This window comes from Charadrius vociferus, unplaced genomic scaffold, assembly GCF_000708025.1.
Source record: "Charadrius vociferus isolate BGI_N301 unplaced genomic scaffold, ASM70802v2 scaffold178, whole genome shotgun sequence".
NCBI lineage: Eukaryota > Metazoa > Chordata > Aves > Charadriiformes > Charadriidae > Charadrius > Charadrius vociferus.
In genome coordinates, this window is record NW_009649717.1 from 3,501,494 (window position 1) to 3,524,974 (window position 23,481).

General features: G+C 41.1%; 1 protein-coding gene across 1 annotated transcript; it reads left to right on the top strand.

Annotated features, from left to right (window-relative positions):
* Nucleotides 1-4,438: 4,438 nt before the first annotated feature.
* Nucleotides 4,439-20,710, top strand: ABCG2 (ATP-binding cassette, sub-family G (WHITE), member 2 (Junior blood group)). Its single transcript, XM_009890747.1, has 15 exons — nucleotides 4,439-4,644; nucleotides 6,541-6,600; nucleotides 7,079-7,193; nucleotides 8,325-8,477; nucleotides 8,891-9,048; nucleotides 9,808-9,959; nucleotides 10,426-10,530; nucleotides 12,025-12,266; nucleotides 15,008-15,090; nucleotides 16,200-16,289; nucleotides 16,920-17,044; nucleotides 18,176-18,330; nucleotides 19,234-19,323; nucleotides 19,998-20,074; nucleotides 20,560-20,710. Exons 1-15 carry the CDS (start codon nucleotides 4,439-4,441, stop codon nucleotides 20,708-20,710), a joined length of 1,962 nt encoding a protein of 653 aa, XP_009889049.1.
* The last annotated feature ends 2,771 nt before the right edge of the window (nucleotides 20,711-23,481 follow it).

Sequence of the window (23,481 nt, forward strand, 5' to 3'; positions counted from 1 at the left end):
TAGGGAAAATAAGACTGTACTTTACAAGTCTCAGAAGAATATACAAGAAAGCCTGAGAGTTTCATTTTCCGTGCATCACAACAGCGAGCAAAGAGATTTCACGATTGTTTTTAAGAAAGTTAGTTCTATTTTGCCATTAATAAAAGTTTAAATCTCAAGATCAAGTACTTTGCCTTCTGACAAAATGGTCTGAGACTAAATATCTCTGAAGAAAAGGTTTTTCTATTAGGCTTGAACTGAAATTGATGCTGAAATCAGTCGCAATAAAAATATTTTAGAAAGATTCAGGAAAACAAAGGAAATTTCTAAAATACCCAAAGAGTTGATAAATTTTATATTTAGCTGATGTAAAAAGAATGTATTATACCCAGAGTTGATATGCTGAGGATATGAAAGACTTTATCATATTAAGAAGTATTTCTGAATATAGCAGGCAGTACATATTATCATGGAATCTCCTGCTCATTTCTCATCAAAAGTAGATATTTGTAAGCCATTGGCAAGGAATTCTAGGAAACTTCATTTAAAGAATTTTTGTTTGCACAGAAATTGATTTTATTAACATTCATCATGGTTGTTTCTTTGTCTTGCATGCGTTCTGACTTAAAATGTTTCATGGCTCTATGTCACATCAAAAGCAATGAATAATTTTTTAAACAAGGCCTAAACCAATATTTTTAAAAATCCATTCCTAAGGAGCGATTGCAAACAGCTGACAATTACATTAGCTGTAAAGGGGAATGCCCCTGTATTCCTATGGTGAAGTTTATTGTTAGACCAGAAATTGAAAGGTGGTTTGTAAAATGTCAAACTGTTTATCCCACTGCAAGTACTTACCCCACAGTGACAAAATGTTCTTCAAAAAAGGAAAGCAAATCAAAAACCTAAATCTAGCACACAGGCGTTATTTCCGCTGTTAGCACTTCATCTTCTCTCAGCACACTGTTAGCCAAGATCCAAATCGCCAACTCTCGGAGGTTTCCACAAGTCACCCAGGCAAAGCCACAGCTGCCCTGATCTTGTCTTGGTGACAGTACTGCTCAGAGGGAGAAGCTGGGTTATGGGACCTCCCAAGGCCCCTTCCTACCAGCATGTCCAGAACTCTGTCATTTTGTCATCCCAAGGAGCTGCTGCGACGGAGTCCTTGCAACAGTTATGCTCCTTTGAGAAGAGAGATGGCTAACACAGATTTCATAGAGCAGCTAATAAATAACCATTCAAGTTTTATGCGAATGAGTATTCTGCAATCTCCTTCTGCAATAAATTCTAGTAGCTCTGGAAGTGTAAAATGCTATTTTCAGTATTAACCTAACATCTGAAATAGATTTTTTTTTTTTTAACTTTGATAAATGGCATATGCCCACAAATACATCTTTCCCTGAAGGGCAGCTGTCAGAAGGAACAGCACAGGCAAATCCGTGTCTTCCCTTCCACCTACACCATCCTACCCTTTCACCGCAAGCAGCACAAGCGCACTGCAACCATGCTGATTTACACCACAGGTCCAGTTAGACCTGAATCCTGCCTCTACTAATAGCTGCCAGCAACCAATGCCTTCATGAGGGACAATATCAAAGAACGCTATTTTTCTCTGGTACATTTGGGCAATCACTGGGCTCAGGTCTTCCTGAACTGAAGGTTTCCTGCAGACAGCTGTATTAAATAGGCATTGAAGCACCGTCTGCTGTGGATATGTCTAATCCTTCTGGTAGCTGATTAATTTATCTAGCTTCTGCAATGTTCTTTGAAAAGATGTGTACAATTGAATCATAACTTGATTGGTAAATTAAATTTAACTTTGACATACTGTCTATTCTCAAGAATGACTCCCTGAAAGTAGTGTGATCCTGTATTTATGAAAATAGTTTCTGATCCTGTGCTTATTGTCTGCCAGTCAAATTCAGTCTGTTTCTTTCCTAAATGAAAAGTTTGTTTTCTAAAGGGCATTTCTGAAATTTCAGTGCAAGTGCTGAGTTAGGTTTTTATGCTGGTGTTTGGAAAAAAACCAACCACAACAAACCCAAATGAAACGAAGAATTTAACTATAATGCCTGAGGTCAGACTCCCATTTGCTCAAAGCATTACATCAGTAATACGAAACATTAAGCTGAGAAAAAAAATCTGATCAGGTAAGATACTGATCTAGATATCTTATAGATGCAGTGATATATCAAGGTCAGAGTCACACTGTCTTCTGAAGAATTCTGCATTCATATCTGCTAGTTATCCAAGAGTTCAAGGGATTTTGTAATGTCTAGCTGTGGTGTTGTCTCTGTGGTTGAGTGTTTGGTACCTTGCTTGGCATGCTAACAAACATCTGCTAGACTTTAAGACTTTAAGTGAAAAGTTCCCACTGCAGTTCTGAAAGCATATCTCTACTTTACCAAAGCATCCTTTCAAATGGCAGTGTTTGGTGTCCTGCCACATTAGCCCAGATACTACTATATAAATAGCCTTATAAAATTAGCTGCCCTCCTGCGGGTAGATAAGTCTTCTCCAGCACAGGTAGGGAAAAGTGTAGGCAGTTTATGAATAAAAGGCCTCCAAACTTTAAATGTTGCACATTTAATTGATGTTCAACTTACTCAAAATCCATTAATTAAAGCTACTCCCATTATAATTATATTTGGAACACAGTTTCTTTTCATTGTAGGAAAATCGGGCCAAGATTACTGATCACTAAAACATTAAGACCTTATATTTTTGCCAGCACGGAAGACTGCAGTTTTGTCAGAAGAGGCAACCTTGGGCTAGATTTGGGAGAGCATCGCTGGGGGACAGATGAACCAGCCTTTACATGCAGATAGGTCTGTTGCTGAAAGTAGGGCTTCCAGCGGTTTCACTGTGCTGGTAGCCACAAAAGAGAGCTCAGCTGTCTGTCAAGCAACCTTAGCAAACCAACAAGATAAGCACTCTGTTTTTTTATGTGACCATATGACTGTGTTAGATTAAACGGCTTTTTTTGCAAGGCTCATTTTATTAACTGCTCTCAAATTCATTCAGCATGTCTGAAACTCTCATAATTTGTCTTCTTCCTTGCTGCAAGCAGTATAGCTATGCCAAGGTATGGGACTGATCATCCCAGAGTTCCTAACTGCTCATCATCCCTCTTGGTTCCCATGAGCTACTGCATTACTAACATTTCCCCTAGTCGCAATTAAAGTAATTAGACTCTGATGAGTCAACATGATACATAAAGATAGGCGAGATCCTGCCTACCAGCTAAATGACCTTGTGCTTAAAGGGGACAAAGGTCTGCAGGTACAAGGGACAGCTGGGGATGCCCTGCGGTGCAGGTGGATGGTTCACAGGCAGGAGTCTAGCTGACAGGGAAGGTGAGATAACTTTAATTATTCCACAGCTATCTTCTAGATTTTACATGGAAAACAAATCCAAGGAAGATAATTACTTGGCAGTGGTGTCCGTTTCCATGTTGCTATACCCATGGCAAAATTATTTTGATTAAAAAAATAAACCAACAATTTTTAGAGTTTGTTACCATTGCACAGGAGTGCTAGAGGCAGGAGGAATATTTTTACTTTCACACCAACCCTTGAAAAGAATGTCTAATGGGCAGACTCTAAGCACATTCAAAACTAGAAAGAAGTCTGGTGAAATGGATGGGCCAAAGGCCAAGTCCTTTTGGACCTCAATAATTTTGAGCTGATCTTTTGGTGAGTCACCTCTTGTACCTGTAGTTTCCAACAAGGGTGCAGTTTATGCACAGACCTCTCTGCCATGGGCAGCCGTCCAGAAAGAGCATAATGTCATGCTAGTGCCCCCTGTGAGAGGTACCTACTCCCTCCTACTGGGAGAACAGATGCAGTTGGTGCCCGTGGCCAGGTGCTGCTCAGGGGGAGCTGCCAGGGGGTCTCTGTGAGAAAGGACCTGGGGTCCGTGCTGGACACAGCCACCTCCAGCCAGTGCCAGTGGACCCACTGCTGGCCAAAGCCAAGTGTGTCAGTGATGCTGGTAGTGGCTCTCTGAAAACCTATTTAAGAAAGGGTAAAAGACGCTGTGCAGCAGCTGTCAGAGTGGAGTGAGAAAACATGGGAGAAAGAGCCCTACAGACACCAAGGCCAGTGCAGAAGTAGGGGGAGGAGGTGCTCCAGGCAGTGGAGCCGAGATTCACCTGAGAGGGCAGCTGGGTGGCCATCTGACAGCCAGCCAAGGTCAACCCACCACCACAGGGTGGACAGAGACTCTTCTATCTCCCCAACACTGCATGTGGCAGACCCAGCTCCCCATCAGCTCCGTATCATCTCAAGGTCTGAGCCCACAGGACTCAAACTTCCTGTCTGAAAGACTGAGACCTAGATGGACATCTGCAAGGCCCAGAGTACATCCAGTGACAAACACTGGACCCAACAGGCACATCTTTCCTCTCCATACCTAATCAAATCTTCCCCCTTCCTGTTTTTTCATTTACAGAAGAAAAATGGAAGAAGGCCAGCCACACCTAAGTATTCAGATGTCAGACTCAAATACAAATGGCATCCTTGGCAGAATGCAGTCCTTTCCAGACTCAGCCGGCAAGGGAGGAAGCGTGCTGACTTTCCACAACGTCTGCTACCGTGTGAAGATAAAGACTGGGTTCCTGTGTTGCCAAAAAACAGCTGATAAAGAAGTTTTGAGAAATGTCAAGTATGTATTCAAACATCTCTTTAGAGTATGTGTATGTTTTATTTCTGTCTCGACAGTTGAGTCCACTCATGTCACTCAGCCACTGAGCACAATATACAGAATTTGATCAAGATTTAGGAAAATTATACGTATGTATGGTTGCTTCGTGTTTGCTATCAACTGTGCTTAAGCTTCCTGCTAGGCCCCAGTGGTCCTCAGTCATTAGAGCTGGGCCTGATGCTGCTGGGCGCCATCTCCCCTGGCCCCAGGGTGGAACAGCCTTCCTGGAGGCTATCAGCACGGGGTTGTGGTTGTGTTACACTACCTGGCAAGTCTCCCACTGTGCCATAGTGTTTAACTGAGATACCAACAGCCTGTCCTTGATGTGTGTGGCTCGTTCCCTAAGGTGACCTTTGGGAAGGTTAATGTTGGGGGTTTTAACTTAAAATGTCTAAGACAGTAATATAAACAAGGGTTAGGTTAACTTTAAAGAGATGTAAAGTTTTATCTTTTTTTTTTTTTTTCTCCAACTTTGAGCACTACTGCAGCAAAGTAATCACGTTGTTACGGCCTTTGTTCAATAATCTATGCATAGGGTTTGCCCATTCACAGTTCAATAGTTAAACTAAGTGGCAAGTACTCATAGAACATACCATTTCAAGTGACCCGTGACTTTCAGCTCCCAAACTCCAATTTCTATCATAAATATTCTCCCTTTTGTATAGCTCTGTCTGTCCTGCTCTTTTCCCATGCAATTTCCACACCTCCTAAACATGAGCTCTTAAAATCTTTCCTACCCTCCTCAAGGTCTGTATGTTATGGTAACTCAATTGACTGACATTGGTCATTTGCAATGATGTCAGCAGAAGGCCCCTCTTGTGGCTTATTGTTAAAGACCAACATTCAACACACATTACGCTTTTCCCTTTTAGAAAATGCAACATCTGCATTTATTTTGTTACATGTGGGGTTTTTGTGTTAAAATCACATATAACGTAACATAATGTGTGTATAATGTGTATGCTTCTTAATCTGTGAAACCATAAATTTCCACAACCAGAAATTGAAGGAAACAAATATGCATCAGAAAGAGCAAAACCAAGCCTCCTGGGTTGCATGTCATTAGACCCTAAGAACAGCTCTACTGGGTCAGACCCACAGCCAAGTACTCAGATCACTTGGATTGTTGATAACCAGTACCTGAGTGCAGTTCAAGATGAACCTGCTATCATAACATACAGACAGGCATTTGTATGTGCAGTGTGATTGCACCAAGTGTATGTGCACCAAAGCTTGCTGAGTGAAGCTTTTAGGGGCTAGTCAGGAAAAATAGCAGTGACACCTTCACATGCTCCAGCAAAAGAATAAAAAACAGGCAGCAGTATTGCTATATATGGTATTGCCATATACGATATCATTTGTATAGGAACTTTTCCCCAGATACTTAAAAACCTTTTCTATCTGTCTTTTGGGTTTCATATGGCTTAAAATCAGATACAGAGAAACTATAAGCTCCAATTTCTGTAACTACATAGAAATCCCTAGTATGTTCTGTCTACAGGGACCATTATTCTTTCTGCTAAGAGAATAGTACCTTTAGAATTTAATGGGGTTAAAGCAAGTGTATGCTTCACTTCTAGAGATCCATGGGGGAAAAACATGCATACAGGTTTTGCTACGTTTTACTCAGGTTTCTGTGTTGTCTTCCTTATATGAAGATTAGCTCTTCTTGAATTAGGAATGAAAATTAAGGTATAGTTTGACTGATCATAAATATTGTTTGTGATCAGGCAGCTTTTTAATTCCAAAATTAATGGCATGCAGAAATTAGTTCTACAGATAATTTACGCTAGCCTACCAGATGAGAGAGAAAAACACCCTATCTATTTTGTAAAACCTATCTGGTTTGTCTTATAGTGGCATCATGAGACCAGGACTGAATGCAATTTTGGGACCCACTGGCAGTGGTAAATCTTCGTAAGTGCCCTCTTTGCTCTACACAGAAATTACACCAAGGAGAAAATGAACCTGCACATATTTAGCAGTTATGGACAATACTTGGAGGGAAAGATTTTGTTTTCATTTAGGTCTGTGCAAATCTCACTGGTTTCTGAGAAATATCTGAATTCAAAAATGACTATTGGTTTACATGACAAAGATGTAATTCCATTTTAGTCCACACTTTCCTGATACATGATCTTTACGTATCATTCTAGTTTAAACTCATATTATTGAATGAATGGACACAAATGCACTATGAAAATGCATAGGTCTAATTTCCTTAGGAAACCAGGACAAAAGAAACTCAGCCCTTGAAAGTTGCTGGGGGTTTTCTAAATAGCAAATGTTTAACATGGGATGCTTTTATGTAGCCGTTTGTTCCATGAACTGGGTTCGTGATTCAGAGTTTACCTCCTGCATGCTCATCTGACAAAGTAATCAACTTTTCTCCTAGCCTACTTGACATTTTGGCTGCAAGAAAGGATCCCCATGGACTTTCTGGAGACATTTTGGTCAATGGAACTCCTCAGCCTGCCAACTTTAAATGTACCTCTGGATATGTAGTGCAGGTAAGCAATTTTTATCACTCTATAGATTTTATTTTCCCCTTCTGACTGCAGTTGTAAGAAGTTGCTGCAGTGCTGCACATACTTTGCCTTGAACCAAGAATTGAGGCTGGTGCAGTAGCAACTCCACGTGTCCACTCTCTCTGAGAAAGAGACTCTGCTTTGTATTTGAGTTGCTTTCCTTAATGTTCTACAGTCAATGGGAGTGGACACATTGGATCTCTTTTTAGGGGAACAGCCATAGGCTACCGATATGCGTGAAGTATTTTCCAAGTATGGTGCTTCCTGGTAATATACAGCTTATGCCTCCACTTGCCTCAGGCCAATGTCACTAAGTCCCACTCTGAGAAAACCTTTGCCCTTTCAGGGTGGGCTGGGGAGAAAGGTGTGAAGGACAAAAGAAGGAAAACCGCATGCCTCTTCATTTCTTTCCCCTCCCCACTGCTTGTGCTCAGCAGCATGCCTGCAGTTTATCAAGACCTGAAGAAGTGCATCTATGAAAGCCCCTTATAAAAGTACGGTCAGCATTTAACAGAAAGGTAGTCTTTCAAAGCACACATAACTTTCTGAACTTCCTCCATCTGACAGATTTCTTTTGCAAGAGACAAGCAGGTAATATCTAAAAAACTGACCCTCCTTCCTCCTTTGCTGAAACAAGCTTGGAAAACCTCCACCCTACCCCACATGGACCCAACCTCTCTTTTCCTTCCTTACTGCTCTTACCTGTGGTGGGCTGAGGCTGCACTGACAAGCGCACAGTGATAGTGACCTGAGCTGTAGCTGCTCCTTGGGTCCCTTTAGCCCTTCAGTATCTCGCTCAACACCTCCAAAAAAAATGGATAAGGTAAGAATAAATGAGGGATCGTTTTGAATACATTGCTATTTATACATTTTGATGTCATGCGTGATGGAGGGTGGTCCTATATTGTGTTGCTTTATGAATAAAGGCACATATAATTGCATGCATGAAATCAACTCTCTGCTATGACACACACCTTACTGCATGTTCTGGCAATTGCCACTGTCCCTCTGCATTCAAGGACAACATAAAACAGAGGTAGATGCAGTTCTCACAGGAAAAAATAGAAATTGCTAATCCAGTAACCAAGTATCTATTTATTTTTTTTAATGAAGGATGATGTGGTGATGGGAACCCTGACTGTAAGAGAAAATTTGAAGTTCTCAGCAGCACTCCGTTTGCCAAAGTCAGTGAAGGAAGAGGAAAAAAATGAACGTGTGAATCAGATCATCAGGGAACTGGGCTTGAGCAAAGTGGCAGATTCCAAGGTAAGGTGTGTAAATATGGTGCTAAAATCATGAACAAATATTAAGTGATTTATTTAATTAACCAAATGTCTCAGCATGGCAGATGAAACAAGTAAAATTAAACAGACTATTTCAGTAGTACAATTACTAACATTTCTGTATGGCCATCTGTACAGACTCTGCATTGATACTGCCATATGCTATTACATTGTGAGGAAGAGGAAAGGTAGTCCGTGGCTGGAGAAAAAGAGAACACCTCAAGTAATACTATCGTTAAGAAATGGCCTATGTGTGAAGTAACATCTACATCTGTACCTGAGAGTAGGGTCAAAGTTTCTTACAATTCTTCCCAAATGCTGCCGTGTTGGTAGGATGTTGTTCACTGAAGTATTTGTTATCAGGCCAAATGAGACAAGTTTCTTGTTTTGTGGCAGGTTGGCACCCAGTTCACTCGCGGGGTGTCCGGAGGAGAGCGCAAAAGGACCAATATTGGGATGGAGCTCATCACGGATCCTGCCATCTTGTTTTTGGATGAGCCAACTACAGGACTTGATGCCAGCACTGCTAATGCTGTCCTACTGCTGCTGAAAAGGTGATGGCCTTGGTAAACAGCTTCCTGTTTTCACCACTCAACGCTGCTACAATTCAATTGTATTTGACTTAAATTGCAGTTAGAATGAACAAACAGGGAAATCAGACATGTAATTGTTTACCAGTGAGTCAAGGCTGCAAAGGGGGTGCTACAAATTCTCTCACTCCGAAGTAGCTGCTCACAGCAGTTCACAAAATGCCTTGCACGAAGTGTCTGCATGCCGGGACTGCAATTTGTCTGTGATAGCTGTCATGGACAGCTTCATTAATTTTCGTGTCTGCCTGGGCCAGAAAGGTGATAAAAATGCCTGTTGTACAGTGTAAGGTGATTGCTTTTAATACAGATGGTAGTTAGAACACAGCTAGCTCTTTTCTCATCACAAAATCTCAGGCCTATCTTTGGGAAAACAAGCACAACACACTCTCTATTTGCAAATTTTACATCATTTTGCATTTACTACAAGCAAAGAGGACTCAAATGCCTCTCTCCAGAGCTTTCTGTTTGCATCAAAATCTTCCCAGGACCTTCCTTTCCAACAACATTGCTAGTGAGAGGGATTTTTCTTTTCTCACACAGACACTATAAATATGAACTAAATATTTTCTTTCCTTTTTTTTTTTTTCCCTTTCTTCTCCCCTCTCTGGCACAACAAATTAATCAAACTTAACCAAGGCTTAATTGAACTTGCAAATTTTCTTATCTAAATGCTGAATCAACTTGCAAAGCTAACATCTGTGTCATTCCTAACTTCACATTTAGGATGTCAAAACAAGGAAAAACAATAATCTTCTCCATCCACCAGCCTCGGTACTCCATATTCCGACTCTTTGACAACTTGACACTGCTGGCTGCAGGGAGAGTGCTGTACCACGGGCCCGCTCAGACCGCCATTGACTACTTCCAGTCTACAGGTGAGCACAACTCACAGCAGGGCCAACTGCAGCAACCCCTTTAAGTTTGCACTAACTTGAATAAAATGCTGATAGCGTTTGATCAGAATTGGACATAGGGTGTATTAGCAAGCCCGGGATTTTAACAGACTAAGCATTTCTCTTGGTGTTTCACCTCTTGACCCATATGTGGGTTTGGATGATAGGGCTGACCTCTAATCAACTGTTCCTGGGCACATCTTAGTTAGACAAAGCCCAGGCTAGGGTTGAGAAGGGCACATTGCCATCTGTCACCTTGCTTTCACTGATAGAACTGTCCGGCAGTGCCCTTTAGCTTTTGGGTAAGCACTGACCTTTTGAAGCCTGCAGTGTTTATGGCGTAGGCTGCCGAACGAGCACAACAGCGTGGCTGTGTTCATAACGGCCATGCACAGCCTTCTGTCAGTCACACAACCACCACTTAGGGCTTGTAATGCTGTCGCCGCAGGCTACCAGTGTGAGCCATACAACAACCCTGCCGACTTTTTCCTGGATGTCATTAATGGAGACTCCACTGCTGTGGCAATGAGCAAGATCGATGAACCTGACACAGGTATGAAACCCAGAGCAGAGTGAAACTATCATAATATGTATTTTGCCAGAGGGTGTCCAGCACAACATAGAAAAATCACTTACAGGTGTCAAAGAAGCCATAACCATGTTGTACAAGCATACGGTTATTTGTATGCATGAGACTATTATGTACTGCTGATCCATGTTGCTTTAAAGGGAAAAAAAACCCCAAACGGCACACCATTCCTAAATCCTTTTTGTTTATATGTGGAAGATAATTAGCATAACCTGAAATAAGTACTAAATTCACATACAGCCCTACTACATAAAATACTCCTGTCTATGCAAGAATAGTTTGCCTCTCATAAAAAGGTATTTAGTAATTTATAATTGCTATCCAATTCTTCATAAGCTCACCTGTATACTTTTGTGTCATACTCAAATTACAAGATGTTAAAGGTGAAAGAATATTTTCCTGTGTTGAAGTTATAATATCTGGAAATATAAGAAACTGTTTTGTTACCTCTCAACACAGAGGAAGAGCTTTTTTCATCTTCAAGGCAAACCAACTGGGGTCCTGCAGAAGCAGAGACAATAAACCAGGACAATTGTTCCAGTTAGCGACATAATGCAGTTATGACTTGTATTTTTTATGTAATGGAATGGTTTATCTGTTATGAAATTACTGTTTTCCTTCCTCTGAGTAGGGTGGAAAGAGGGGTTAGAGGTAGGGGACCAATGTTCTCCTGATGCTTCCCTGAAGTTGCGGTAGGGCAGAAATTATCCCCAAGCTAACAAATCCAATCTCACCTACATTCAATAGCATGTTTTTTCTCCCTGTCTGTTGCTACTCATTAATAGCACACTCTCTTTTCACATGAATGAAAAGCGAAATGAAATAACGAATATGCTATATGCCCAAATACACAGTTTCACTATGTCCTTTACCAAAGAAGCAACCAGCATTTTACAAAAATGATGACTGTGTTCAGGGTCTGACTAATATAGCTGGCAACACACATATTTGTCATTGGAAAAGCATACACAGGACTACAGTTGAGAAAAAAAAGGAGCTCCAGCTGAAATTTCTTTGACAGACTCAAAAGTTTGACTGAAGTAGACATGTGCAGGATTACCCGGATCTAAAAGTCTGGGAGGTCTAAGGTTATCTCATTAGATCTGTGAAACAGATCACTTACAGAAACCTGGGGCAGGGGGAATAACTTTTTGATTAAAAGAATGCTGCCAGTTTGAAACTTCATCGGCAGACAAGGGTTTACCTAGTCATTCTGCTGTGAAACCACTGCCTGTGGGACAGGTTGCACAAACACAGAGGTTTGGTCTTATTTCTACTGACTGTTTTGAATTGCATGCTATAAGTCTGAGGGCAATGAATCGCTGGAACTAAATGTGCGTAATAATTCTTCTGGTTTGTTAGTAACTCTCTCACCGCAACATAACTCTCCTGGCTTAACTCCTAAATAATCTTCCTGTCCCTTACAGAAACAGTCGTATTTCTTTTTAATCTTTTCAGTGGAAGAACGTACTGAATATGATAAAACCTTGGCTGAGAAGTTAGCAGAAACATACTCCAACTCTGCCTACTACCAAGAGACAAAAGCAGTATTGGAGAATATTTCTTTGGGAGATAAAAAGAAAACAAAAGCAATTTTCCGACAAATCACGTATGCCAATTCCTTCCTTCATCAGCTGAAATGGGTGTCCAAGCGCACATTTAAAAATCTGATAGGAAACCCTCAAGCTTCCATAGCTCAGGTAACACTATTTGTATCTATCCTTTTGTGGTATACATTGAATTTGTTCCACTCCTGTATTAGAGAAGTCGTTGGGATGGTTTTGCCTCTTGATATTTTGGCTGCACTAAGCATCAGAATATAGAGTGTTCAAGGTCTGGAATTATGATTCAGTAGAAGGTGTCCTGAATGCTCCCAAATGAGCAGCATGAGGGACTGTTCAGTAATTAATTCTGGACTACTGAAAGGCTTTGGGAGGCAAGATCTTTTCTAGAAGGTTATTCTGCTGCTCCCAGCCAGGAGCAGATTATCTCCCAAGTAGTTCACACATTTTCTCACGAACATTATTCAAACTCTCATTGTCCAGGTACTGTAGGCTTTGGCCTCAAATCTTCTCCCCCACCAAGGGGAAGTTAACAGCCTACACTTGCATACTTAATTAAACTTCAGCATACAAAGTAGTGCTGGCAGTTAGCTCAAGTGTAAAAATATTTTCACAGTCTCATAGTGCGTGTCTCGTTTGGTCATTTGACTGTTCATAATAGCGATGATGTCCTCTGGAGAAGATGTGATGAAGACCACAATAGGGTCTAACACATGTCAAGGAAGATCAGCATGTTCTACATGACTGGCCCTGTTAGTACTGCTTTTTCAGAAGAATCAACACCAAAAGTGTTGATTTCTTCAAAGCTGCACATTGCCTTCAAAAATAAAGAATGCCTGGCTGACCTCTGCGAAACGACTAATCCTCAGGAATCCCCTAATTCATGATCCAAACTCTGCAGTCCCAGCACCAGCAAAACTCCCACTGCAATTCTCAGCAGTTCTAGAGGAGCCAATGGAAAAATTGGTCCCGAGCCAGGGGCAGAAATTATCTTCATCACAGTTCATATAATGAGTGAACAAACGGCCAGTGTGAACGGGAAATGAGTCCAGAATCCCTGAGGTTAAAAGGCTTTGAGTACGTGTGTGTGTCTGTATGTTGATACTATGGAGATCCTTAATAATTGCTTTGTAAAAGCTTGACCTTGTGACAAGAATTAGACTCTCAAGGATCTCGTAATACCCCAGGGTTAATGGTCCTGACTTGTTTCTCACAATCTTTTCTATCTCCCCACCCTCATTAGGGATGGATTTTACAAGCATTCTTTGAGAGGTACATGGCTCATTAAGCCTTTTTTCATTAATCTGCTCCAAATTGGTCTTGATATGATCCCTGCTTTCCACTGCAATTGGCTTAGGAGCTGAATTATCCCTGACATTTGCTCCTTTCGGCAGGATCTTAGTGATAGGGTACCGTGGATCAAGGCGTTTATGGTATTACGATTCATGCATTGCTCATGCTTAAAAATGACAGAACTTCCTGATACCATCAGTTTTGCTCAAATTTTTGTCATTTGCCTTTAGCATTAAAAAAGTGTGACGTATACACTTCAGTCTTTTAAATTATATCCTTGAGGGAGCTGGTATCTTTGCTACTTAAATTGTGTTACAGACTGCAAATATCAGTACACCTATAGCCCAATTGTAGTATCTTGTTCATGTTAAAAACAATCCCACGAATAAGATGTGTGATAGAGCCCAGCAATTACACACTGTGGAGCATGAAAATAAACTGTCATCCCCAACCCCAGCAGTCAGGAAAGATTGCTTTCTGTTATTGGTTGCCAAGTTCAAAGTAGCATTGAGGTGGCTTCAGAGAAACCACCACAGAAGCACTGCACTGAAATGTGGGGGTCAGCCCTAGCACTGAATTTACGCTTGTCACTGACAGCGGATGGGGAGTCACCGACTGTCCTGAGGAGGATGAACAGCAGAGAGTATCAGTAGATGTATGAGAAAGGAGTGATGTTGCAATACATCACCAATTAACTTCATCACAGCATCCAAAAATGGTTGAAACAGTGGTGGGGGAAAGGAACTTGTCTGAGGTGCATATGATCATAGAATCATAGAATTATCTAGGTTGGAGGTGACTTTAGGATCATCGAGTACGACCATTAACTGAACACTGCCAAAACCACCACAAAACCATGTCCCTCAGCACCACATCTACCCATCTTTTAAATACCTTCAGGGATGGCGATTCCACCACTTCTCTGGGCAGCCTGTTCCAATGTTTGACAACCATTTCTGTGAAGAAATGGGGTTCCTCTGGGGAAAGCTGTTATTCATAGAATCATAGAATGGTTTAGGTTGGAAGGAACCTTGAAGATTATCAAGTTCCAACCCCCTCTTTCTAACCTGCCCCACCAAGTCCCTGCTATTCTCCTTCCATTGCTGGTGCTAGCATCCTCCTGGCACTCGCAGAGCAGTTCCCTCAGGTCACAGATCTGGCCCAGCAGGAAGTCAGGGAAAAAGCTGTGATACTGCTGCAGGGATGTGCCTCCTGCCAGTGCCACCACAGAAGAGTGAGCAGCAGCTGAAGCTCCTGTACTGTCCCTCCTTTCTACCTGTCCCAGTGTCTTGCCCACATGAAGCAGCAGCAGCTGGCCCCTGCTGAGGGCAGGTGGCATTGGGGACCTGCTGTGTCTCACAGACACCTCTGCAAGAAGACTGGGGTGCGAGACTCAAAGTACTGCTGTGCTGCAGGTTGCTAACCCTGCATTGACACCCTTCCCAGCTTGGACAGCTTTTCCCCTTTCTGAAAACACTTCCTGCCAATCTACACTCACCCGCTACATATTTAAAAAAAACAAACTACTGAAGCTTTGAAAGCAATAAGAATAATACTTTTCCTCTTCTTTTCTTTTTTACATTTAGCTGTGTGTTACGGCTTTCCTGGGATTGGTTGTAGGCGCCATTTTCTTTGGACTTAAAGAGGACTCCGCTGGACTGCAGAACAGGTTAGTCAGTTTAGGTAATGGATATCCAAAAATTTGATAAAGCTCCCTCGTTGTTGTGATAGGATAACAAACAGCTTGGAGGATGAGAAGGAGCCCACAAGCCCTTTATGAAATATATCTACCTCTTTAAAGCAAATGCTTCCCTTCACATCAGTAGGTAAGGCCAAGCCTACCTTAGTGACTTTGAAGTGAGGATGTTCTTCTGCCTCTAGGAATGTCCCTGTAGAATCAAGAGGGCAATGAAGTTCTGCCCTGCCATGCTGTAACCTGGACAAGCAGTCCAAATGGAGTAACGCTGCTTCTGCAGGATGACATTTTTCAGTGCCCATTTTCAGGTTGCTGAAAATGCTGACAGCAGACATCATATTAAAAAGGCTTAATTCAGCATGGCAGCATTTTAACTTCTTTCCTGCAAAGATTTCTGGAAGATAAAAAGATTAAAGATTAAAATATATGGACTTGGCTACATAAACCTGGGTACATAAAGCTTTGATCTTGCAACTACTTCTATATAAACACTTGTAAGTCAGAAAGTGCATCTAAAGCTAGACTTTAAAATTATTCTGGTCTACGTATCCTTTTGACAGCTGTATGTACATGACTTGACAAATGGGTTTGCAACTAAGAAAGCTCTGGGTTCTTAGTCTTGAAACACTTCGTAGCATTTGCTTAAAAACAGCCCAGTTTTAAATTGGATATGAAAGTGGGAAAGCAAAGCCTTAAATTTTAGTGGAAAAGGTGAAAACTTCTCACATTGCTTACTCAGTTCCTCACAGCTTGCATCAGACGAATGCCTCACAGACTGAGAATTTTTATTGTATCAGGAAAGTACATTAAAAAATAAATAAGGAAAATCAGTTAATTTTCTATCCTTTGGCTGCATCAGACAGCATGCTATCCTTGCATGCAAATAACACGTACTGCCTGTACCTTGTCTGCTTCAGGCTTATTATGGACTTATTGTAGCCAAGCCTATCCAGTGGAATTCAAGATGGGAGGTCACATCCTGCCAAGCCCCAGGCACTACAGTTGGATTTACACACGCTGTAGTGGAAATACTACATTTACATCACATTTTTAATAACAGCTTGCTGTTTTGCTATTTGTAGAGTCGGTGCAATGTTCTTTCTGACCACCAACCAGTGTTTCAGCAGCATCTCAGCTATTGAACTCTTCGTTGTGGAAAAAAAGATATTTATGTAAGTAAAACATACAAAAAGGTTATCAGAGACTACTGTTAGAGAGTTTGTTTGTTTTCCATACTATAGCTAACTGTCATTTAATTACACCTAGTGCATAGTTTTCAAATTCTTTCACTGTTAGTGCTCATTGCAAATGCACTCTTCTAGCCTGCTTTCAGTTGTCTGCAAATCCCCAAAACGGTACCTATGATTGCAAATGGCTCAGATTTTGAAATTATTAACATATGTAGGAAATAGCCCTGAAAAATCAATTTAGGTAGTGATTAATAAGTTTGTAACTTGCTAGTGAGGACAGTAAATACTACATAACTGGATTCTTCAAAGCTATGCAGACTACACTATACAGAAAAGGAAAATTATTTAAGCTTTACCCCCTCTCTCTGTTTTGATGACACAACACGTGCATTTACTAAAAATTATGTGGACAAGTATCCATATTAATTTGCATATGAAAATGCCACTCTTACTATAGTGTGGGGCTCACTGGACATTTGTATTACAGCCTAACCATGAAAGAACTCTTTTTTTACAGTTTGAGCTAGAATTCATTTAGCTCCAGGTGAAAATAATCTTACTGGTTTTTAATGATTACATTTATAATAATCTGTAAATATCTCTGTGTTCCAGACATGAATATATTAGTGGGTACTACAGAACATCTGCATATTTCATCTCAAAGCTAATGGCCGATTTAATACCCATGAGGACTATACCAAGTATCATCTTCACCTGTATAATTTACTTCATGTTAGGCAAGTATGGTCTCCTACAGTCCCGTTACAACCCTTTCAATAAATCAACAAGGCACTTGCATTTTATATATGTGCACATATGCATATATATTTATATAGGCTAAAGCAGTATGTTGGCATGGCGCTTGCTTTTAGCATACCATGCTGTTTACAGAAAAGACACACTTTCAATGATTTAAGCATTCATTTTCAGAATCTGTGACATGTCTCATCTCCACTGTCCCTAGAAGGAAGTGTGCCATAACCATTACTACATAGGTTTGATTTATTCGTTTTCATTTATGTCCATCTTAGCGTCCGGTGACTTTTACAAAATACTTTTTCCATCCTTGCAAGAACACCTATCAAAGAAAAAGTTTTAAGAACTTAGTATTGTGTTAATTAATATCAGCTTGTTCTTTTTGGTGAAATGCCTTCTGGTTAGTGAGCAGACTTTGAAACTTGCTAGCACCAAATTTACAACCCTAGAACACCTTCAAATGCCAACCTCAAAACATGTCCCAAGCCGATCGTTTTCCTAGGGTAAGGTTTCAGATCACGACATCCTTTTGGGATGTCCCAAAAGCTTGAAAGTGCAAGCAAAGTTTAAAAATAATCACAGTTGGCTTGGTCTGAGTTTTTTTTCCCTAAGAAACACATCCGCATCAGCAAGAGGCTCTCAGAGCGTGAAATTGGAGTGAGGTAGACCTTGCTATCAAATCCATAGCCACCCAAAGGCCACTTAGGTCCATTAGGAGAGCTGTCTACTGGAAACAAATGAAAAGCTGTACACCTGCTGCTCATGGAAGTGCACTAGAAATTTCTCCTTTGATAGACAACTTGAAGCCACAGTGAAACCTTCACCTTGGACTGTGTGGAGCACAGTACTGTAACTTCTAACCATTCTGCTATGTCCAGTGTTACTTCAATTACAGGCAAACTACTTGTTTATCCTATCCTCCATTGGCAGGGCATGCACATATGGGCTGTCACAAGCCCCACTGCAGTCTTGGGCCTCAGAGATGTAGCCTGTGCTGTCAGAGAAAATGTATGCTGTAGGCAGGATACACTATGTAAGTCAGGGTAATGTTCAGGTTATGGTGGAGCTTTTGGCAGGATCATACTGAAACGCTTCTTGTTCTGATCTTTAAGGTTTGAAACCAACAGTAGAAGCCTTCTTTACAATGATGTTTACCCTTGTGATGGTGTCCTACACAGCCACTTCTATGGCACTAGCCATTGCAGCAGGACAGAGTGTGGTCGCTGTAGCAAACCTGCTCATGACTATCACATTTGTTTTTATGATTGTGAGTAGCATTATTCAGTTTTCTAGACTGAATCCTGAAATTCTAGCAATACTGAAATCTAGAAATCCTACCAGCACAGAGTTCAGCTGAATTCTGCAAAAAACCTGGGGTCGAGCATGTTGATTATCCTGATTTCTCTGATTTGAATATTTTGATACTGTGGGGTCAAATATTCTGATTTGTCCTTTACACTAACAAGAATCTGGGGGCCAGGAGGGCTGGGTGTGAGGGGGAGGGAGAGTGGTTCCTCTGCCCTCTTCTCTGTGGCTCCGGCAGCCAGCGTACTGCCTGGAAAGCAGAAAAGCATCCTAGGGCTACATTTCCTTCAATCTCCTTCAGCTTTGCCTATGATACATTTGGCTGGCTGAGGACATGACCCGCAGCCTCCTGACCAATACCGTAGTTGCCCTCCCCAGCTGCAGAGCCAACCACTGGGCATTTTAGAACCAGACAACACAAAACCAGCAGCAATTAGAAGACAGACACCATAAACAATGGGGCAGCGCTGAACCAACAGCCAAAACCCACATTGCCTAAGGCTGAGGGCACACAAGCGAAACTGAGTGCACACCTCCATCAGTACACACACGTGAGTAACAGCAGACACTTCACGTGAATCCATGTGGGACCCACAGACGGGAAGCATCTGGGTTTAATGCACAGGTGAAAGCATTCCCTGTTATTCATTCTGGGAGGGACCATATGGGGTTATGGCCCAAACCTGGGTAGCAGACACGATTCCTTTCCTCTCCTGTGTTCTTCCACTGGAAGAGTTTCTTCCTCTAGAAGTGCCTTCCCATTTGTTTTTAATCTGAAGAAGCAGAGTCAAGAGCTAGAGAAGAATACATGGTAACAGCATGTAATTTGTTGTTGTTGTGGCTTTTTTGTAATCCTTGCATCTAGATTTTCTCTGGGTTGCTGGTCAATCTCACAAGCCTGGCATCCTGGCTCTCCTGGCTCAAATACTTTAGCATCCCTCGATACGGAATGACAGTAAGTGCTGTATTTTCCTGTGTACAGACCTAGAAAAGATTTGCTAGAAAGGAATGTCTTTATTCATGATAAAGAAAACTCCAAACTTTATGGGCTAATGAGCCCATAAACTAATTAAATACAGCAATCTCAGAACGCAGTGCAGTATCTTGAAACAACAAAGGCTTCTCATCACCCAGCACTCACTGCTGTTTAGAAGAGCTCATTTCTGTAACTGGGAAACAGCTCATGTAAGAGAGACACTAAACAACTACATCCACTGGAATGCAGTTCGACAAAAACGATATAAAGAACAATGTTATCCCTAAAAAACTAATTCTTCGCTTTTCCATCAATCAAACAAAAATTTGTCAAGCTAAAACCTTTCTGCTATTTTTTGATAATTCAAGCCATGTTTCACAGAGAAATTTGGGCTTTAGTATGCCTGTGCAGAACTAGTATAGCCTGGGGAAAGTGTTAAAGCCCAGTGACGTGTGTATGGACTGCATACATTCCTCCCTTAAAAGAAAAAGAACTATGCTGCTTGGTTAAAAAATGGGGATTTGGCCAACATAATAAATAGTGATACCATCACATTTTTAGAATAAATTTTAATTGAATTATGTCTCATCTTGTTAATGTATCATTTCTTTACCAACTAATTTCTGTTGTCATCGTTTCTTTTCTTTTAAAAGGCTTTACAAATCAATGAATTGACTGGTCTGAACTTTTGCAACAATGGTAACAACACAACTTTCAAACTTAACCAGCTGTAAGTATTTGGGTACATTAAAATGAATCCTGCTACCAGTAACATACAAAGTCCTACTGCATTAGTCTGTTTGTGAGATACTCACTGATGACCAGCAGAATATGTGAATTTTTATATGGAAAATTAAGTTTTGGCTGGGTTTTTGCATTCGGTCTGCAAAGAACATTCTGCTTGTTGTCATATTTATTATTTATAACACTAGAAATATCTGGCATTATGCTTCTCACTTTTCTTTAAACTGTGTTCACTGAAACACAGACACACACTCTGCAATTATACGGCCTCACAAAATCCATTTCAGCTTCCCACAGGAAACTGATTGTAGCTACAAGACAAACAAATTTACAAATAGAAAATAAAATAGTAACGTACAGCTGGCATTTGCCTGGCCTACTATAGACATGAAATCACACTACAACTTCTAGAGATCTTCCTAGATACTCCAAACTGACTAAGTTTATAAATGTGTGTGTATTTATCTGTAGGTGGTGTACTGGCGATGAATATCTGAAAAGTCAAGGCATTGATGCGAGTAGCTGGGGCCTGTGGCAGAACCACCTGGCTCTCGCCTGCATGACAGTAATCTTCCTTACCATTGCATACCTGAAACTGCACTTCATGAAGAAGTTCTCTTAAAGCCAGAATGAAAAACGCAATTCCCACTGTTCAGTAGCTTGACAAACTGACTTGATCAGTTTCAGAATTTCTGATTCAGATCAGAATCAATTGACTTGATTCTTTTTCAAGATCTTCCTTTGTACTTTTGTTCGTGATTACACAAATGAATACCATCCTTGTATATTTAAAACTTAGTATCAATCTACTTTGCTGAAATGTCTAGCATGCCTCCCTTCTCTTTGCCATAAAAATTATGCCACTATTCATTTCTTCAAGAAACTATTCAGCCTTTCTGCATGTTCTAGCTATGAATTTGTTAAGAAATGAAACTAATATTTAATGGCTTAACCTGAAAAAAAAAAATGGTTCCATACTTTAATTAGCACCTACATTCACTGGCAAGTAATTCAGTCCAAAGTGATGCTTATCAGGACACCAATGCAATCTCGACAGCTAATGGGGTCACAGTCTAAGTGAGACAGAGATAAAAACATCCTCTTCTTCCCAGTGCATGTCTCGCACCCTTTTCTATTTGGGAATCATTACTGCTCTAGAGTGTACTTGACTGATGCCATCAAGTTTTTCCTTACCAAGCTCAAGTGGTAGAAACACTAATTTTAAATAAAGGTGTCTGTGTACTTACTTATTCTGCCAGTTTGCATAATCCTTGTACTGAAATTTGCATTTTCTCTGTGTAACTGCAAGACACCTTCACCATCCTGTTATTGCTGCTATTGTGAGTTCTTAGTCTTTTTTATGGCAACCAAATTGAAGCGTACAGCTAATCAGGATGGTACCACATTTGTAAGAGTCTGTAGGCTGCAGCAACCCTTTCCTGGCAGCCCAGCTTTTCCCCTGGCCATACACAGCAATGGCAGTTTGTCCCCTTCCACTTGGTACAGATGCAGCAGCACTTCCAACAAGGACCTCTGCCTTTATCACTCCCCATTATTATTTCATGCAATAAGATTTGCTTTATTTTAAAGACCTGTTGCTTAATTTTGGCTGTGGTCTACGGACTTCTCACCAGTCATTCCTCCTCTTGAGTTTATTGAGGAGGTGCACGTGCACTACAGTAACATTATGTGTTACTAGCTGTACTAGTGTACCTGCCACCTTCCATGAAAAATCCACATGCACAGCTTATCCTCTGTCTTGTAGCTGACCCAGTTTTCTCCTTCTATGCAGTCGGTGCATCACAGTAAAACTACATCAGTGGCCCCGAGCTGAGGTTTTGCCATATGAGAGGAGGGAGAACAGGTGGCCAGTGGCAAGCCCTGCAGAGCCGGCTGGGCAAACGCTCGACGTGCTCTCCAAACACGGGTACTGGGTGTAGCAGTTCCCTGTCTGACATATTTTCAGTTGTCATCTGACATAAAATTAAACTATTTGAAAACAGAATGATTGCGATGCAAAGGATTTTACCTGCAGAATTATGCATAAAGTAGACGCACAGAAGACATGAGGAAACAGATAGCTGTAGAACAGCATCCCAAACATAACTGCAAATTGAGTTTCATCATCTTGACAAAGACATGTCCTTGCAGTGAGGTCCTTACTTTGAGTGAAGTTGTTAACTCATATTCTCCCAGGCTTTTGTTGTCACCAGCAGTGCCTACCTTTAGCCAAGACACTGAAGCAGCCCCACCACAGCAGCCAGTTGTTGGAACCCGGCACTGACGGCTTTCCCACAAGTCTGTTTTCGGTAGTCAGACACGGGGTTTCTGGACAAGCCACTGTTACTTTCCATAACATCTGCTACAGAATTGTGAAGTGGCATTTGATGTTATTAAAAATAATTGGTATTTTAATAGATGTCAAGAAGGTTGTCGTGGTTTGGGCCATACTGGCCACTGGGATGAAAGACACATGCTCTTCCCCACCTCTTTCTCCAAGGAGAGGAGGGAGGGAGAGAAAGAGACTCATGAGTTTAGAAAAAGCTAAACTACTTTCATGAAAATATTAATAAATTAACAAAATAATTAAAAAAAAATAATGAAATATATACAATATATACAAAACCGTTTCAAGCTCCCAGGATGGCGATCACCTCACTGACAGGCATGGGGAAAGTCCCAGACTGGACTCAGTGACAGATGGGAATTGGATTCCAGATCTGGATCCTGGATCAGGATCAAAGGCAGATGAACAGACAGAGTGCTCCTCAGACATCAGCCATTGAAGAAAGAGAGGCGACCCTTTGGTGCCTCAGCTTTATACTGAGCATGTGGCAGATGGGATGGAATACCCTCTTGGTCAGTTTTGGGTCACCTGTCCTGTCCACTCCTCCCCGCAGGTGGGACCCCTCTACACTTTTCTGCTTCCGACCCTCCAACGGGGCAAATAACAAAGTTAGCTGGCCTTGGGTGTTACAGCAATAAGTATAAGCAAGAGCCTCTGCACACCATTCCTTGGCACAAATTACAAATAATCAGGTTTTATTGCTCTGACAATGAACAGTGTCTCCACAATATGCCCATTAATTTCAGAGTCTTCAGTTAGTTAGAAGAGGCTTAGCTAAAAAGTAAAATTACTCAATAGAAAATTGGTTCTGTTTTACCGCAGACCAGGACAGGAGTGTTTTTAAAAACATGATGCTTCCTACCCTTTTTCATTCAGCTTTGTCACAACCCCACATAAGCATCCAGCAAATGAACTGAAAAGTAAACAATGAAATAGTGCAATACATATAAAATTAGAGATTCACAGACACATAAGCATGCACTAAGTTAAATTCTCAATTTCCAGTTTAGCTAGATGGGGATCTCGGACAGATAGGTATTGACATA

Bases quoted from the DNA above. Each gene is read 5' to 3' on its own strand.
- ABCG2 (XM_009890747.1), top strand. From the start codon at position 4,439: ATGGAAGAAGGCCAGCCACACCTAAGTATTCAGATGTCAGACTCAAAT. The intron at 7,194-8,324 runs GTAAGCAATTTT...TTTTTAATGAAG, and splicing joins CCTCTGGATATGTAGTGCAG to GATGATGTGGTGATGGGAAC. The intron at 9,049-9,807 runs GTGATGGCCTTG...CTTCACATTTAG, and splicing joins GTCCTACTGCTGCTGAAAAG to GATGTCAAAACAAGGAAAAA.